Source organism: Oncorhynchus keta, chromosome 1, assembly GCF_023373465.1.
Source record: "Oncorhynchus keta strain PuntledgeMale-10-30-2019 chromosome 1, Oket_V2, whole genome shotgun sequence".
NCBI classification, from domain to species: domain Eukaryota; kingdom Metazoa; phylum Chordata; class Actinopteri; order Salmoniformes; family Salmonidae; genus Oncorhynchus; species Oncorhynchus keta.
This window is the reverse complement of record NC_068421.1, coordinates 58129294-58148395: the sequence shown is the minus strand read 5'-3', so window position 1 is coordinate 58148395 and position 19102 is coordinate 58129294. Positions and strand designations below refer to the sequence as shown.

At 42.2% G+C, this 19102-nt stretch overlaps 1 protein-coding gene across 1 annotated transcript; it reads right to left on the bottom strand.

Moving 5' to 3' along the window:
* Positions 1-946: 946 nt before the first annotated feature.
* LOC118389143 (hyaluronan and proteoglycan link protein 4) lies at positions 947-18943 on the bottom strand. The gene is made up of 5 exons (XM_035778938.2): positions 18748-18943; positions 11040-11160; positions 9343-9705; positions 5512-5814; positions 947-3241 (listed from the first exon to the last, which is right to left on the bottom strand). The coding sequence occupies exons 1-5, from the start codon at positions 18748-18750 to the stop codon at positions 2859-2861; spliced, it is 1173 nt and encodes a 390-aa protein (XP_035634831.1). The 5' UTR covers positions 18751-18943; the 3' UTR covers positions 947-2858.
* Between the last annotated feature and the right edge of the window lie 159 nt (positions 18944-19102).

Sequence of the window (19102 nt, the reverse complement as noted above, 5' to 3'; positions counted from 1 at the left end):
CTCTGTACCGTAACACCCTGTATATAACCTCCACATTGACTCTGTACCGGTACCCCCTGTATATAGCCTCCACATTGACTCTGTACCGGTACCCCCTGTATATAGCCTCCACATTGACTCTGTACTCGTACCCCCTGTATATAGCCTCGCCAATGTTATTTTATTTCTGCTCTTTAATTAATTTAACACTCTCTTCTATTTCTTACTTTTAAAAAAAAACTGCATTGTTGGTTAAAACATTTCACTGTAAGTTCTACAGCTGTTGTATTCGGGCGCATGTGACAAATACAATTTGATTTGATTTGATATGAAACTTCAAGTTTGCATAGCACCCTTAAAATGTCATAATAATTCAGGAGTAAAATAAAGCAGACGGTCTCATTTGCCTTCCATAAAATGAGTTGTAACATTGTGTAGTTAAATATGAATAACTTAATCACCTCTGAGTTTAAGAATTTCAAGAACCAACACAGGATCAGCCAAGCATACTTCAATATTGAAATGTGGAATAGATAATGAATACCCCTAAAATATAAATGTCAATATGACTCAGGGCTTCTCCTCTGTTAATTCCTTTTGTTTCTATGCCGGCAGACTTATAATTCATAGCAGAGATTGATATGGCTGATAAACACTGTTCTAATGGTTATTTTTAAAAACACTCACAATATGTCTTCATGGCATTTGAATGTGTCTTCAACAAATGTTTCAACAAACATGGTTATGCTGTCGTGGATGTAGCTACAGCTCACTCAATCATTCCAATTTGCTTTATTCAAATGTATCACTTAGCAGAATGATTATTTCATGTTATTAGTTTGCCTTGAACTTGATTTGGGTTCGTTAAGACTGTTGCTATGGAAATTACATTGTCACTTTTGTTGTGTTGGCAGTGCACAAAGTGTTGCTCTCGAGTGCTACTCAGAAACAAACACTTCAAGACGACTCATTTCGTTTTGTTTATTAGGATATCACAGTAGAGATGATGAAAATGCAAAGACAGAATATCACAGAATCAGAATTTCTTAACAACAACGTCAAGATCTCATTTGTTACTTTTGTATCACAGCGTCAGCGTATAGCCCTAACTATAGATACATTCATGCATCAAGATTATTTATTTATTTTTACTTAACCTTTATTTAACTGGGCAAGTCAGTTAAGAACAAATTCTTATTTTCAATGACAGCCTAGGAACAGTGGGTTAACTGCCTGTTCAGGGGCAGAACGACAGATTTGTACCTTGTCAGCTCGGGGGTTTGAACTTGCAACCTTCCAGTTACTAGTCCAACGCTCTAACCACTAGGCTACCCTGCCGCCCCAATGACCAATACAGTTAAAATCGCGCTATTTCACAATTGAACAAAGAGTGTAATCGATAATTATGGCTGCATAGAAATATGAGTTAATTAAGCAGCTATTAAAGCAGCTATAACATAGTTCTGTTAGTTCAGCTTCAGCCCCAGCTACTAAAATCACATCCAGGTATAACATGCTTACTATAGACTAACCATTTCGTCATAAATATATCTAAGTGCAATATTCGCTACTATGTTTATTGAGCTCTGGTATGGCATGACAGTACTTAGTTAGTTACTGAGGTAAATAATGTTTAATAATTGGCTCTACTCAAACATGGCAACTGCTCACTCGCAACAGACTCCATTTCAATGTCTACTTTTGATTTACATTTGGTTGAGTTGTCAACTAACGTGAAATAAACACAAAATCACACGTCATTGGATTTAAGTTCAAAATTGGGTGAAAAAAAGACGGAATTCCCTTACGTTGATGACGTTTGCAAATCTAACCAGTTTTCACGTTGATTCAACGTCATCGCATTACATATTTTTGTTGAAATGACATTGAAACATAATTGATTAAACCAGTTTGTGCCCAGAGGCAGGCGACTGGGGGCGCAGTAAACTCAAAGGGCACCTCTGAGCAGTGCCCTGCCATGACAGGCAAAGCTTGGGCATCATGCTGGCAACTGGCAACATTCACAGATGGACTGGCCACCCCTCATAGCCTGGTTCCTCTCTAGGTTTCTTCCTAGGTTTTGCCCTTTCTAGGGAGTTTTTCCTAGCCAATGTGCATCAACACCTGCATTGCTTGCTGTTTGGGGTTTTAGGCTGGGTTTCTGTACAGCACTTTGAGATATCAGCTGATGTACGAAGGGCTATATAAATACATTTGATTTGATTTGATTGATCAGGCATTAGTAGTCTGCTTTAAAGCTCATCACAAGTCTCTGCTAACCAGGCCTCTGAGAGAGAGGATCTCTTAATGTGCTACATTCATTACACTCAGACAGACATAGTAAATTATCTCTGTCTTTCTGTCTCTGTCTGTACTGCACACTAATTAATATGACTCTCTCCGGCTGGCACTGCTTGAAGTCGAGTGCCTCTCGCAAAGGGCCTTTTTCTCTGGAAATTAAGCCACATTGAGACCAGAACACACTGTGGAGTCTGAGACCCCATCATGCTTGTGGCCTCTCTCCATGCCTCCAATAGACACATAGTCAACTATGGAGTTATTTAATGAAAGGCTTTCCAATCTTGATGTGCCTGAGAAATGATGATCAGCTGCAGTTACTAGCTAAGCCTCTCTGAGACAGTGAAAGGTGCACGAAACGCTCTCAACAAACTGGCACCTCGTTTATCACCAGACAGGAGAAATCCCAGAGATAAAGATTCCGCCCCTTATTGAACAAAGCAGTTGCTTTCCCTCGCTGGTGAATCCTGCAAATTAGCATGTGTTGTCAGTGATGTTTATCCATGTTGTTAAGCTAAAGCAATGGATGGAGCTATGTTGTACGGGCAGTGATCTTAACCCTCCTCTCAGTCTCTCTCTCTCTAGATGGATCTGGTGGAGGTGGTGTTCATGGGGATGTCCTTGCTGCTCTTCCTTGGGCCCTGGGTCGACTTCACCACATCACCATTAACACTCTCTTCATTCTTGCGGAAGCAGTAGACCCCGTAGAGGCGGAACTTCAAGTCAGGGAAGCCCAGGTGGCGGACCCCCGGTTGGGGCCCGCCGCAGCGGGTACGTGGGTTGACGATGGGGTAACGGATGCTTGCATCCTCCAGCCAGCCAGCTTCACAGCGGTCCAGCAGCTGGATCTTCCAGGCAGCGTAGAGCTGGCCCGTCTTGGCCACCACGGAGCCATCACGAACGCACGCCTTCACTGCTTCAGAATAATTCACCTTCTTAAAGCGCTTCAGGAAATACACCTTACCTGGAGGAGAGAGGGGGTAGAGAAGTTTGTGTGTGTGTGTGAGTGTGTGAGTGAGTGAGTGAGTGAGTGAGTGAGTGAGTGAGTGAGTGAGTGAGTGAGTGAGGGAGGGAGGGAGGGAGGGAGGGAGGGAGGGAGGGAGGGAGGGAGGGAGGGAGGGAGGGAGGGAGGGAGGGAGGGAGGGAGGGAGGGAGGGAGGGAGGGAGGGAGGGGGGAAAAAAGATACATTTTCAGGGGTGTGAGGGAAAGAAAGAGAGAAGGAGATAGAGAGAGAACCACAAGAGATAACAGCAGCAGATACCCTTAGGGGAGAGATTATGAGTTCTCATAGACCAGAACAGTTTGATCCCTTGCCTGCAGAACGGGTTCCGAATCTCAAAAACCAAACATCCGTCTGGGCAGCCGCTCAAAATCGAGCATCATGCAGCGGCGGTGGACAGTGCTCAGATTACTGTAAAATACTTACATTCTAATTTCATCTGGGAAGACTTCTCGCCAGAAGCATTTACAGTTAATGTAGAAAGTGTTAACTCTGTGTTAACTCTGAAATGAAGCCGAGTTAAGTTTTTACAGAGAGGAATGAACAAGCTAACCTAGAAAACATAGGGTCATTTTCTACCACAGAACGGCTGATAGCAGCCTTGTTTCCGTTTATTTATGTGGCTGCTGCCTGTTAGGGAGTAATATTGTATTATAATTCCCCAAGGGATACTGGGTAAATATCTTCCAGCTGGTCAGTGCAACAGTATCACCCACCATCGCTCCTGAAGATAGTCCACATTTCAGGCCAGAATGTCTGTTGACTGTAATTAACTCACTGGGGAGGCAATGAAGAGACTGATAGGTCTCCACTATGAAGTACCAGGTTAAAGTTCAACTATGGCTAGTGTGTTGTTCTCTTCTCTAGCTCAGATAGTCCTTTTTGCCAAGAGCTGAACTATTTTGCTTTAATGTTCAAGAAAGACTATCATTAGACGCTGTGGCGCTTTTAAGAGGGCAGAATCAAATCAGGGACTGACCCAAATCTGATGTCCTCGGGTTTAGGGGATCACGGTGCAGAAATCAGAGACATGCCCCTCTTCCCCCTGAGGACTCTCTGGCTATATCGCAATACACCTCGCCTAGTCTCCTTACCAGTGGCGACCCATCATTCAGGGGAGGTGGGGCAGAGACCCATATTTTTAGCTAATTTAAAAAATATATATAATAATTCCAAAAAATTGGGGGGAATTAATACGTGTCACATATTAGTTTGCAAACAATGTTAAAAAAAACTTGGGTCTCTTTCTAGAGCTACGATCAACAAGATCATGATTCAACTTGTTTTTTTCCCGAGTTCCCAGTTGTCTTGAAAGCAGCATAAATCCAGAGAATGCCAGACTTTGATGACACATTTTGCCCACGAAGGACCGCCGTGCCACCTTCCTGTTCAAGTGAGCACAGCACAACAAGGTGAGTCCAAAAATGTATTGTATGTTGCTGCCTAAATGATGTAATATACCAGGGAGATATGTATATTGTAGCCAAGAAAGTAATACTAAGTGTATGTTGTGTAGTAAGCTGTTAGTAGTCCATGTGCCTCACCCTAATAATTTGGTCTATTTACCCCTCTTAATTTCTCCTACTCCTACTGACCTGGTGGTGCACATGTAACCTATAACCTGTTTTAGAGAAATGTAATCAAATGTTGTAAGAGCTTTCATTGTCTGCTTATATGCCCCCTTTATTTAGCCTAAGGTTCTGACTTGGGGTACAGGGCTCGCTCATTAATGTCTTCATCAAAATTACGAATTGCCTCTTATCTGCTTGTCGTCCCCTTATGCCATAATTTGTACATCTCAATTATCATTAGAAACCACATTTGTTTAAGCAAGTCAGCCAGCTATGTTATTTTTCAAGGCAGTAAATAAGGCTGAAAGAACTGTTTCGTTGCCAGACAAGGCTCCGCTGATAGCCAGGTGTAGCAGTGGTAAGATGTTGGGTTAGCTTTATGCAGGCCCTAACAGTTTGCGGCCACCGTTTGTCACCGTTATAGTACAATTCACATATTGTTTAGTTTTATGTTGTGTAGTGGCTGTGCTGCATCCCACTTTCTTTTTTGTTTTTTTTGCCACCAAGATTTCCATGCTTCATCCACACAGACCTGAAAACACTGTATAGTCAGAGCAAAGGCAATATGGTAGAAAGATATCTGGGGAATCTACACGTCACCTACCAATGTTCACATATCTCATCTGTTCAAGGAAAGAAAGCCCACACATCCCCACACTCACCATTGAGGTTGGAGGTGAAACAGAAGGCATCATAGCGTTCATCCTCTTTGTGTCTGTAGCCGTAGTTGCGTACGCCTGCGGCGGTGTCCTTGCGGCCACACTGGTCCCGGGGGTGGGAGATGGGGTACTGGACGGAGCCGTCCTCCAGCCAGCCAGCGTTGCACCAGTCCAGTCCTTCCAGCCAGGCCTTGTGGAGCTGGGCATGGGAGGCCAGGATGGCATCCTGCTCCTTACACACGTCCTCAGCCTGGTGGTAGTTGAGCTTGTAGCGCCCCACCCGGGGATAGTAGGGGAACACCACACCTGGAGGAAAGAGAGAGACAGATACTGAACCAGGAGTACAAGCTAACATTTGGATTTTATTAAAGATGGATTATTTATTTATTTTATTTTTTGAATTTCTGGACCCCTTTAGGTATAAAAATATATATTATTTGATAGAATATTGAATTTTCCCTTTACTTCTATAGCCCATAGAAACACATTGAATAACACATTCATAAATGCAAAAAAAGACATAGGGAATATTAGGTTTTGAAGTGTCTGTCCTATATCTAGGAGATATATTTTAGTTTATTTTGACACATATTTAACCCCTTATTTTTGCCTGGCACAAAACTGCCTACATACTTTCATTCATTTGTTTGGCTTACCTTCACACGAGTACCGTGACCTTCAAACAAGAGTATGACTACCACAGAGTGGTCATATTCGTTTGTAGGCCAAACGATTTGGATGCTACAGACTTTTTGTGAGAGAACCCAATTCCGAGATGTCTCGTGGTCTGAAAAACACTGGTGTAGCTCGGCCACCTTCCGCCGTAGATGAAGAAAGCCGACATACACTACCGTTCAAATGTTTGGGGTCACTTAGAAATGTCCTTGTTTTTTAAAGAAAACGGCAGAAAGAAAAGGCAGATTTTATAGAATATCTACGTAGGCGTACAGAGGCCCATTATCAGCAACCATCGCTCCTGTGTTTCAATGGCACTTTGTGTTAGCTAATCCAAATATATAATTTTCAAAGGCTAATTGATCATTAGAAAACCCTCTTGCAATTATGTTAGCGCAGCTGAAAACTGTTTTTCAGTTGTCAAGAAGCAATAAATCTGGCCATCTTTAGACCAGTTGAGTATCTGCAGCATTAGCATTTGTGGGTTCGATTACAGCCTCAAAATGGCCAGAAACAAAGAACTTTCTTCTGAAACTCGTCAGTCTATTCTTCTTCTGAAAAATTAAAGTTATTCCATGCGAGAAAAAAAAACTGAAGATCTCGTACAACACTTTTTACTACTCCCTTCATAGAACTGCGCAAACTGGCTCGAACCAGAATAGAGGGGTGGGAGGCCCTGGTGCACAACTGAGCAAGAGGACAAGTACATTAGAGTGTCTAGTTTGGGAAACAGATGACTCACAAGTCCTCAACTGGCAGCTTCATTAAATAGTACCAGCAAAACACCAGTCTCAACGTCAACAGTGAAGAGGCGACTCCGTGATGCTGGCCTTCTAGGCAGAGTTGCAAAGAAAAAGCCATATCTCAGACTGCCCAATAAAAATAAAAGATTAAGATGGGCAAAAGAACACAGACACTGGACAGAGGAAGATTTGGAAAAGGTGTTATGGACAGACAAATCTAAGTTTGTGGTGTTCGGATCACAAAGAAGAAAATTTGTGAGACTCAGAAAAAATGAAAATATGCTGGAGTGCTTGACACCATCTGTCAAGCATGGTGGAGGCAATGTGATGGTCTGGGGGTGCTTTGTGGTGGTAAAGTGGGAGATTTATACATCGAAGAAGGAAGGCTATTGTCACGCCCTGACCTTAGAGAGCCTTTTTACTTCTCTATTTGGCTAGGTCAGGGTGTGATTTGGGTGGGCATTCTAGTTTGTCTATTTCTTTGTTGGCCGGATATGGTTCCCAATCAGAGGCAGCTGTCTATCGTTGTCTCTGATTTGGGATCATACTTAGGCAGCACTTTTTCCCACCTTCAGTTGTGGGATCTTGTTTGTGTGTAGTTGCTTTCTGCACTGCATATATCATTTTGTTGTTTTTTGGTGTCATTTAAAATAAAAGTATAATGTACGCCTACGACGCTGCACCTTGGTCTCCTTCTAACAACGGACATAACAGCTCACACTCCATTTTGCAACGCCATGCCATACCCTGTGGACTGCGTTTAATTGCAGCCAATTTCCTCCTACAACAGGACAATGACCCAAAGCACAGCTCCAAACTATGCAATAACTATTTAGGGAAGAAGCAGTCAGCTGGTATTCTGTCTATAATGGAGTGGCCAGCACAGTCACCGGATCTCAACTCTATTGAGCTGTTGTGAGAGCAGCTTGACCGTATGGTACGTAGTGCCCATCAAGCCAATCCAACTTGCATGGGGTGAAATCTCTTCAGATTAGCTCAACAACAGATTACCTCAACTAGAATGCCAAAGGTCCACAAGGCTGTAATTGCTGCAAATGGAGGATTCTTTGACGAAAGCAAAGTTTGAAGGACACAATTATTATTTCAATTAGAAATCATTATTTATAACCTTGCCAACGTCTTGACTATATATTCTATTAATTTAGCTTCTCATTTCATGTATGTTTTCATGGAAAACAAGGACATTTCTAAGTGACCCCAAACTTTTGAACGGTAGTGTAGGTGGATTCGGTGGATTGAGACGCATGTCTCTAGCTTAAACTGATGGATTTTGATTTGGATTATATTACTTAGATTGACGGATGGGTGCATCAATAGTAGAGGTCGACCGATTTATCGGAATGGCTGATTAATTAGGGCCGATTTCAAGTTTTCATAAAAATCGGTAATCTGCATTTTTGGATACCGATTATGGCCGATTACATTGAAATCCACGAGGAGACTGCGTGGCAGGCTGACTACCTGTTATGCGAGTGCAGCAAGGAACCAATGTAAGTTGCTAGCTAGCATTAAACTTATCTTATAAATAACAATCAATCTTAACATAATCACTAGTTAACTACACATGGTTGATGATATTACTAGTTTATCTAGCTTGTCATGCGTTGCATATAATCGATGCGGAGCTTGTTAGTTTATCATCGAATCACAGCCTACTTTGCCAATCAGGTGATGATTTAACAAGCGCATTCGTGAAAAAAGCACTGTCGTTGCACCAATGTACCTAACCATAAATATCAATGCCTTTCTTAAAATCAATACACAATTATATATTTTTAAACCTGCATATTTAGTTAATATTGCCTGCTAACATGAATTTCTTTTAACTAGGGAAATTGTCACTTCTCTTGCGTTCTGTGCAACAGAGTCAGGGTATATGCAGCAGTTTGAGCTGCCTGGCTCGTTGCGAACTGTGTGAAGATCATTTCTTCATAACAAAGACAGTAAATAATTTGACAGAATTGTACATAATTATGACATAACATTGAAGGTTGTGCAATGTAACAGCAATATTTACTCTTAGGGATGCCACCCGTTCGATGAAATAAGTAGCAGTTCCATATTTCACTGAAAGAATAAATGTTCATTTATAGCTTCCAGATTTGACCATATTAATGACCTAAGGCTCGTATTTCTGTGTGTTATTATATTATAATTAAGTCTATGATTTGATATTTGATAGAGCCGTCTGACAGAGCGGTGGTAGGCAGCAGCAGGCTCGTAAGCGTTCATTCAAACAGCACTTTCCTGCATTTGGTGTTCGGAAACCTGGTAAATAATGCTATGTAACTGTATGTCTAGAATTAGACCAATATTTAACATTCTAAAAGTTGGCCCAAATACATCTAAATACATGGATCTGAACCCATCTAACCCTTCAACCTTAACCTCTGACCTTCAAGATCGAGATTGACGAATCCCGTATCGTCCTCCATGTCGTTGGTAACCTCACACTCGTAGCGTCCGTAGTCCTCCAAGGTGACGTTGTGGATGATGACCGAGGCGTCCCCCGGTCCGCTTTTCTCCAGGGACACACGACCCCGATACGACCCGAACAACCTCTGCTGGAGGCCCAGTGCAACGAACACATCCTCAAACACCAGCGCGTCCGTCACCTTGGTCCACTTGATGCGGATGCGGTTGGGGTCGGAGCTCTCGGGTTCGTGGTGGTAGCGGCAGGGCAGGGTGATGGAGCCTCCCCGGTGGGTGATCACTTTACCGGGGGCGGTCTGAACGATCACTGCCCCGGTGTCATCCTCTGGACGCAGAGAGGGAATAGAGGAACAGGAATGGTCAGGACAAGCAAGGTTGTGGGGGACTTACAGTATGTTTATCAATGATCTGTTGCATCAGTACTTTACTTTTAAAAGGAGGATTTCCTCATAGTGTGATGATCTACAGTATATAGGGAGATTATTACTGTTAAAGTTATGGGAACCAACCAAACTTTAGTTAGAAGGTCATGATGGTGAAAGTGTATATAATTAGATAGCTTGTTGTTTCCCCAGTGGGGGCCAATGGGCTGAGGAGACATGTGTCACCTGAGAGACCTGTTTCATCATCAGCACCAGGTCCCAGCATGCCTTGTTCTGTGTCACTGGCACTGCCTATTACATCATAGTTCTTTTGAGGCCAGCTGAATCCCCAAGGCCTAAGCTGTGTTTCATTCCAGAAAGTGTTTGACTCCCCACATCTACACCCGTGTTCACTCCACTTCGCAAATCTAATAGGACTGGAAATCAATATGATGAGTATGGGGAGCTATAACTTACACCTACCCAGTTGTCTCAGATTTGTGAGGGGTGGTGAATGAGAGCAGTGGGTAGGAGACAACTTTATTTGAAATGGAATGTACAAGCAGCTCTGGTTTGCGTCATTGGCAGCCAGGCCGTCTCCTCGGCTTTGTGACAGTGCTCTTCTCTGAGGGTTTCTGAGCAACACAGCTGACTGATTCTCATTCTAAGAGTCTGCTTATTGTGAACAGATCACAAAGCCTACAATTAGCCATGACAGCTGGTTATAATGACTGTGAGCTGGGAACTCTGCACTCTGAAATTTTTGTAACCGACCGCTGAGCTTTGAGACCTGTTTACAGAATACATTCAAACATAAATCTAGGTTGGGATTTCAGCCGGGAATAGAGATGTATCCAGGTGGAGGCATACTGTTTATAACATAATAATAACATTATAATTAAGGACAGGTGATGATAACAAGGTGATATTGTAGCTGGTTGCCAGTACAGCATCAGCAAGTTTCCAATCAGGCTGAACACAGCTTCTTCGCAGCATTGATAGAGACTGTTCTAAGAGTCCAAATCAACAACATCTGCTTGACTATGAAGTGGATGGAATTTAGCAACATTTTACTGATAATATGACTCCTACCTCATTCTACATGCAACAGAAACTCAAGTTTCTACAGTTGACTGCCAATAATCCTGGAGGAGAGATAAAGTTTGGCGACTCACTTATTTTGAAACCCAGACAGCTGCTCTTTTATTCTCCCCTTAGAATGTAAAAAAAAAAAAACATTCTCATTACAATGATGCAACATGTGTGAGATGAGGATAGAGAGAAGGAGAGATCTTACCGAGTACATGAACAACTTTCCTCCTTCCCTTCTCGGCATCGGTAGAGAGGGAGGTCGCATAGAGGCCAAAGATTAGGACCAAGCAGGTCACTGTCCCCAAGGACAGGGGCTGTGAGCAGAGCTGCAAGGGAGGCAGAGAAGGACCAATCAGTGAAGATCCAGTTATTGAGTATCCAATGGTGCTGCTAGCCATTCCTATGCTCTAATATGGCTAGCCTATAAACAAATCAAATGAAAGTTTATTGGTTACGTACACAGTTTACCAATGTTAGAGCAGGTGCAGTGAAATGCTAACAATGGAGTATAATGTCAATCAAGAAATGTCGGAACGAAACTAATTAACAACCCAAATAGCAATGTAACAGTAATCCAAATGAAATCTATACATACATCGGATGAATTTACACAAGATACGGTGCCTTCGGAAACTATTCAGACCCCTTGACTTTTTCCACGTTTTGTTACGTTACAGCCTTATTCTAAAATGGATTCAATTAAACAAATTCCTGAGCAATTTACACACAATACCCCATAATGACAAAGTGAAAACAGACCCTTGGCTGTGAGACTCGAAATTGATCTCAGGTGCATCCTGTTTCCATAGATTATCCTTGAGATGTTTCACCAACTGTGGTAAATTCAATTGATTGGACATGATTTGGAAAGGCACACACCTGTCCATATAAGGTCCCACAGTTGACAGTGCATGTCAGAGCTAAAAAACCAAGCCATGAGGTCGAAGGAATTGTCTGTAGAGGTCCAAGACAGGATTGTGTCCAGGCTGAGATCTGGAGAAGGGTACTAAAAAATGTGCTGCTGCATTGAAGATCCCCAAGAACACAATGGCCTCCAGGCGGTGTCAGAGGAAGGGCCTAAAAATTGTCAAAGACCCCAGTCACCCCAGTCATAGACTGTTCTCTCTACTAATGCATGGCAAGTGGTACCGGAGTGCCAAGTCTAGGACAAAAGGGCTTCTCAACAGTTTTTACCCCCAAGCCATAAGACTCCTGAACAGATAATCAAATGGCTACCCAGACTATTTGCATTGTGTGCCTCCCCCCCAACCGCTCTTTTACGTTGATGCTACTCTCTGTTTATCATTTATGCATAGTCACTTTAACTATACATTCATGTACATAGTACCTCAATTGGCCCGACCAACCAGTGCTCCCACACATTGGCTAACCAGGCTATCTGCATTGTGTCCCGCCAACCACCACCCGCCAACCCTTCTTTTACGCTACTGCTACTCTCTGTTCATCATATATGCATAGTCACTTTAACCATATCTACATGTACATACTGCCTCAATCAGCCTGACTAACCGGTGTCTGTATGTAGCCTCGCTACTTTTATAGCCTTGCTACTGTATATAGCTTGTCTTTTAACTGTTGTTTTATTTTGTCACATCCTGACCATTAGAGAGCCCTTATTTTCTATGGTGGAGTAGGTCAGGGCGTGACTGGGGGGTTTTCTAGTTATTATTTTCTATGTGGGGTTCTAGTTTAGTTTTTCTATGTTGGTGTTTGGTATGATTCCCAATTAGAGGCAGCTGGCTATCGTGGTCTCTAATTGGGGATATTTAAGTAGCGTTTTATGGAATATTGTTTTGAGTTAGTGCACGTAGCTTCTCTGTAGTCACGGTTCGTTGTTTGTTTATTGTTTATTTGTTTTTGTCTTTGTTAAATTTCACTTTATTCATTAAATTGTGTGTAACTCAACATCCACTGCGCCTTGGTCCGATATTCATTCTAACGAACGTGACATATTTCTTTACTTACCTATTGTTCACCCAATACCTTTTTTGCACTATTGGTTAGAGCCTCTAAGTAAGCATTCCACTGTAAGGTCTACTACACCTGTTGTATTCGGCACACGTGACAAACTTTGATTTGATTCTTAAATAGAAGAAGTTCGGAACCACCAAGAATCTTCCTAGAGCTGGCCGCCCAGCCAAACATGACAGCCCGCTTAAGGTTTTGCCAAAAGGCACCTAAAGACTCTCAGACCATAAGAAACAAGATTCTCTGGTCTGATGAAACCAAGATTGAACTGTTTGGCCTGAATGCCAAGTTTCACGTCTAGAGAAAACCTGGCACCATCCCTACGGTGAAGCATGGTGGTGGCAGCATGCTGTGGGGATGTTTTTCAGTGGCAGGGACTGGGAGACTAGTCAGGATCGAGGCAAAGAAGAAGGGAGCAAATTATAGAGAGATCTTTGATGAAAACCTGCTCCAGAGCGCTCAGGACCTCAGACTGTGGCGAAGGTTCACCATCCAACAGGACAATGGCCCTAAGCACAGTGGAGTGGCTTCAGGACAAGTCTCTGAATGTCTTTGTGTGGCCCAGCCAGAGCCCAAACTTGAACCCGATCAAACATCTCTGGAGAGACCTGAAAATAGCTGTGCAGCAACGCACCCCATCCAACCTGACAGAGCTTGGGAGGATCTGCAGAGAAGAATCGGAGAAACTCCCCAAATACAGGTGTGCCAAGCTTGTAGCGTTATACCCAAGAAGACTCAAGGCTGTAATTGCTGCCAAAGGTGCTTCAACAAAGTACTCAGTAAAAGGTCTGAATACTTATGTATACATAATATTTTTTATATTTTTTATTTTTAATAAATTCGCAACAATTTCTAAAAATCGTTATGGGTTATTGTGTGTAGATTGATGAGGGGGGGGGGAACTATTTATTACAATTTTGAATACGGCTGTAATGTAACAAAATGTGGAAAAAGTCAAGGGGTCTGAATACTTTCCAAAGGCACTGTATACTATAAATGATATGTACAGCAGTATATTAGAGTGAGTTATGTCATTATGTCAGTATATTAATAGTCGCTGTATAAAAAGTGTATGTAAGTTAAATGCAATGTACATTAGTAGAAATATTAGAATACAGTATTTAAATACACAATAAAAAAAACATGACTGAGTCTAAAATATTTACAGCTATGGATGACAGCATTCAAATATTTAAGAGCATTGGTTACTGCATTCCAATAAACGGTATCACCATAGTCAAGAACTGGTAGGGAAATTGACCGTACAATCGGCATCCTACTGTTTAGGGAGAGGCATGATCTATTTCTACACTGAACAAAAATATAAATGGAACAAGATTCTACTGAGTTACAGTTCATAATCAGTCAATTGAAGTAAATGCATTAGGCCCTAATCTATGGATTTCACATGACTGGTAATGCATATATACATCTTTTGGTCACAGATACTTTTTTTAAAAAGTAGGGGCGTGGATCAGAAAACCAGTCGGTATTTGGTGTGGCCACAATTTGCCTCATGCAGCATGACACATCTCCTTTGCATAGAGTTGATCAAGCTGTTGATTGTGGAATGTTGGCCCAGTCCTCTTCAATGGCTGTGCGAAGTTGCTGAATATTGGTGGGAACTGGAACATGTTGTCGTACACGTCAATCCAGGGCATCCCAAACATGCTCAATTTGTGGTGACATGTCTGGTGAGTATGCAGGCCATGGAAGAACTGGGACATTTTCAGCTTCCAGGAATTGTGTACAGATCCATGCAAAATGGGGCCATGCATTATCATGCTGAAACATGAGGTGATGGCGGCAGATGAATGGCACAACAATGGGCCTCAGGATCTCGTCACGGTGTCTCTGTGCATTCAAATTTCCATCAATAAAATGCAATTGTGTTCATTGTCCGTAGCTTATGCCTGCCCATTGAATAGACCCACCACCACGGGACACTCTGTTCACATCATTGACATCAGCAAACCGCCAGTTGGACTTATTGCTGATGTACATTCTTTAACATTAAATTCTCTGGCAACAGCTCAGGTGGACAATCCTGCAGTCAGCATGCCAATTGCACGCTCCCTCAAAACTTGAGACATCTGTAGAGTTGTGTTGTGTGACAAAACTGCCCCTTTTAGAGTGGCCTTTATTGTCCCCAGTACAAGGTGCACCTGTGTAATGATCATGCTGTTTAATCAGCTTCTTGATATGCCACACTTGTCCACTAGGTAGCCTAGCGTTTAGAGTGTTGGACAAGTAACCGAAAGGTTGCAAGATCGAATCCCTGAGCTGACAAGGTAAAAATTTGTCATTCTACTGTTCCTAGGCCATAATTGAAAATAAGAATTTGTTCTTAACTGACTTGCCTAGTTAAATAAAGGTAAAATAAAAAAGTATTTGGCAAAGCAGAATGTGCACAACATTTTACAGAAATAATATTTTTGTGCATATGGAACATTTCAGAGATCGTTTATTTCAGCTCATGAAACATGTTGCTTTTATATTTTTGTTCAGTGTAAATATATGTGTATATGAATAGTGTGTATAGACAGTATGTGAATAGAAAAGGTGTGTGAAGCAGTAGTTATATAGGATGAGTCATGACGAGAATACAGATGAAGTCGGAAGTTTACATAAACCTTAGCCAAATACATTTAAACTCAGTTTTTCAAAATTCCTGACAATTAATCCTTGGTACAATTCCGTATTTTAGCTCAGTTAGCTCAGTCACCACTTTATTTTAAGAATGTGAAATGTCAGTATAATAGTAAAGAGAATGATTTATTTAAGTTTTGATTTCTTTCATCACATTCCCAGTGGGTCAGAAGTTTATATACACTCAATTAATTTGATCAGACAAGAAGACATTTCTCCACCAAGTACAATATTTGTCTCTAGTCTCTAGTCTTAGGGTTAGGCCAGCGGGACCCCTGTCGACAACATCCGGTAAAATTGGAGGGCCACAATTCAAATAAATAATCATACATTATGGATACTAATTAAACAATTAGGTACATACAAGTGTCTTATATCGGTTAAAATCTTACATTCTTGTTAATCTAACTGCATTGTCCGATTTACAATAGGCTTCACAGCGAATGTCATGCGATTGTATGAGGAAGGCGCCTCACATCAAAATATTTTTCAAACAGCACGTTTCAGAAATTCACAAATAGCGATTAAATATTAACTAACTTTTTGAAAATCTTCCTCTGATTCGCAATCCAAAGGCTCCCAGTTACAACATTTAGTGTCGTTTTGTTAGGTAAAATCGTTCTTTATATCCCAAAAAGTACATTTAGTTTGCGCCATCGATTTGAGTAATCCTAAAAACTACACCTAAACTTTGTTTCAACAAGTCAAAATACATTTCTATTTATTCCTCAGGTACCCTAAAATGTAATTAAACTATAATATTTCTTAAGGAAAAAAGTATGTTCAATAGGAAAGCAAATGCAAATGCAGAGTCGTACACTCAAACACGGATTTCCAAACTGGTGTCGTCATACTAAAACTCATATTTCTTCTTCATTATTCAAGTTACAAGCCAGAAACCTTGAACAAAGACTGTTGACATCTAGTGGAAGCCATAGGAATTGCAATCTGGGAGCTGGAATTGCATATGCACCTATGCTTTCCATTGTAAGAGCATGGGCTCTCAAAAAAAAACGATTCTGTTTGTTTTTTCTTTGGATTATCTCCTACCATATCAATTGTCTTATAGTCTCATACATTATTTTAACATTTCTACAAACTTCAACGTGTTTTCTATCCAATGGTACCAATTGTATGCACATCCTAGCTTCTGGGCGTAAGTAACAGGCAGTTGACTGGGCACGTATTGAGAAAAAAGGACCCTAGCCTGAAGAAGGTGCAGGGTAGAGTACCGGGTGGTAGCCGGCTAGTGACATTGTCTAAGGTTCAGGGCAGATGCCGGCTAGTGATGACTGTTTAGCAGTCTGATGACCTGGATATAGAAGCTGTTTATCAGTCTCTCGGCCCCAGCTTTGATGCACCTGTACCGTCTCCGCCTTCTAGATGGTAGCGGTGTGAACAGGCCGTGGCTGTCGTTGATGATCTTCTTGGCCTTTCTGTGACACTGGGTGCTCTAGGTGTCCTGGAGGGCAGGCAGTGTGCCCCCAATGATGAGTTGGGCTGATCGCACCATCCTCTGGAGAGCCCTGCCGTTGCGGGCTGTGAAGTTTCCATACCAGGCGATCATACAGCCCGACAGAATGCTCTCAATGATACATCTGTCGAAGTTTGTGAGGGTCTTAGGGTTGAAGATTAATTTCTTTAGCCTTCCGAGGCGCTGTTGCGCCTTCTCCACCACGCTGTCGGTGTTAAGGGAGTCAAGGGACCATTTCAGGTCCTAAGTAATGTGCACGCCGAGGAACTTGAAGCTTTTGAACCTCTCCACTGCGGCCCCGTTGATGTGGATGATGGCTGTGCTCTATCTGCTGTCTCCTGTGGTCCACCATCAGCTTCTTTGTTCTGTTGACGTTGGGGGTGAAGTTATTTTCCTTATGTAACAGTATAGACTTTACGCCCATCCCTCTCACCCTGACCTGGGCGCGAACTAGGGACGCTCTGCACACTTCAACAGTCACCCTCGAAGCATCGTTACCCATCGCTCCACAAAAGCTGCGGCCCCTACAGAGCAAGGGGAACCACTACTTCAAGGTCTCAGAGCAAGTGACGTCACCGACTGAAACGCCACTAGCACGCACCACCGCTAACTAGCTAGCCATTTCACATCGGCTACACTTACACCACCGCTAACTAGCTAGCCATTTCACATCGGCTACACTTACACCACCGCTAACTAGCTAGCCATTTCACATCGGCTACACTTACACCACCGCTAACTAGCTAGCCATTTCACATCGGCTACACTTACACCACCGCTAACTAGCTAGCCATTTCACATCGGCTACACTTACACCACTCTGCATGTTGCATGTTGTTTAGCAATGTGTGGCTCAGTTGGTCGTGCATTGTGCTTGTAACACCAGGATTGTGGGATTGATTCCCATGGGGGACCAGTACAAAATGGATACACTCACTACTGCAGGTCATTCTGGATAAGAGTGTATTGTAAATGTCATTACTATGACATCAGCTGCTACATCATGCAGTGGCAGGAGAGTGCAGTTTGTCATGTGATAGCAACGAGGGAAAGTTTGCTCCCTTGGCACCAGCCTATGTTAGAATTCCATGGGAAAGGGTGAGGCGCTGTAGCTGCTCAATAAAGTTCTTCAGAAATGGTATCACACAGGAGGGGTGTATGTTGGATTCAAGTGCAACTGTAGTCTACACCTGTATGGAGACAACCCACTAAGCACAGATGTTAGTTTAACATTTAGTTTTGATTTACGTTTGGTTGGAATGTTAACTGACGCGAGTGATTCAACCAATATGTTACCCTGTAATTGGATTTAGGTTAAAAGTTGATTGAAAAAAAAAGATCTTATATGACTTTAATGAAATCCAATCCGTTTTCCATGTTGATTCAAAATATATTTTTTAGGGTTCAAATGACGTGGAAAATAAAAATAAGGTTTTGTCCAGTGGGAATGTCAGAGCCCCGCCCCCATATGTTTATATATATATATATATATTTACAAGTTAACACTAATATCATTCATGTAATAAAGGGTTGTTATTGCAGCAAGTTCCTTTACAGACACCCCTGCAATATTATACATTTTAATTTCCTATAATAGGAACATGGACATTTTCTGCTGACCACATTGTAAACAAATAACCTGACCACAATCCTTGATCCTCTCATAATCTGCAATGTACTGCACTAGGCTAATGTAGCACATCTTTAAGGTTGTGCTACAGAAATCTCCCATGCAGTAAAAAAAAGACTGCATGATGCCCAGACACAGAGCCAACCCATCCCGCCACATTAGAGGACTTACCATTATATCTTCAAGAATAATGTCTGTCTGAAGTTAGATAGACCGTATGTCGTTTGTTCCAGTTGGGCTGTTATTGATATGGTGCAGTACTTGACTCATAGCCCTCTATCCTGCAGATAGCCTGCCGTGTCCTGTCGTATTGCTGTTTGATTTTGGCAGTGCAAGGGAACTGCTTACTCTGTGCAGGACTGGGCGAGTTGGGCTGTTCCGCAGTTCACACATTTTCAGCACAATGTGAATCACTATAAGAGCGCACCAGAATGTGTAAATCAGCGAAAGTAACAGGGAACAACTGAACATTGTTGCATTTGCTGTTAGTGCATGATGATACGTTGTGCCAGTAGGAAGGCTAAAA

Coding starts and splice junctions, on each gene's coding strand:
- LOC118389143 (XM_035778938.2), bottom strand. Junction 5,815..9,342: donor CGTCAATCTCGATCTTGAAG/GTCAGAGGTTAA, acceptor TCTTTCCTCCAG/GTGTGGTGTTCCCCTACTAT. Junction 3,242..5,511: donor TTTCACCTCCAACCTCAATG/GTGAGTGTGGGG, acceptor TCTCTCCTCCAG/GTAAGGTGTATTTCCTGAAG.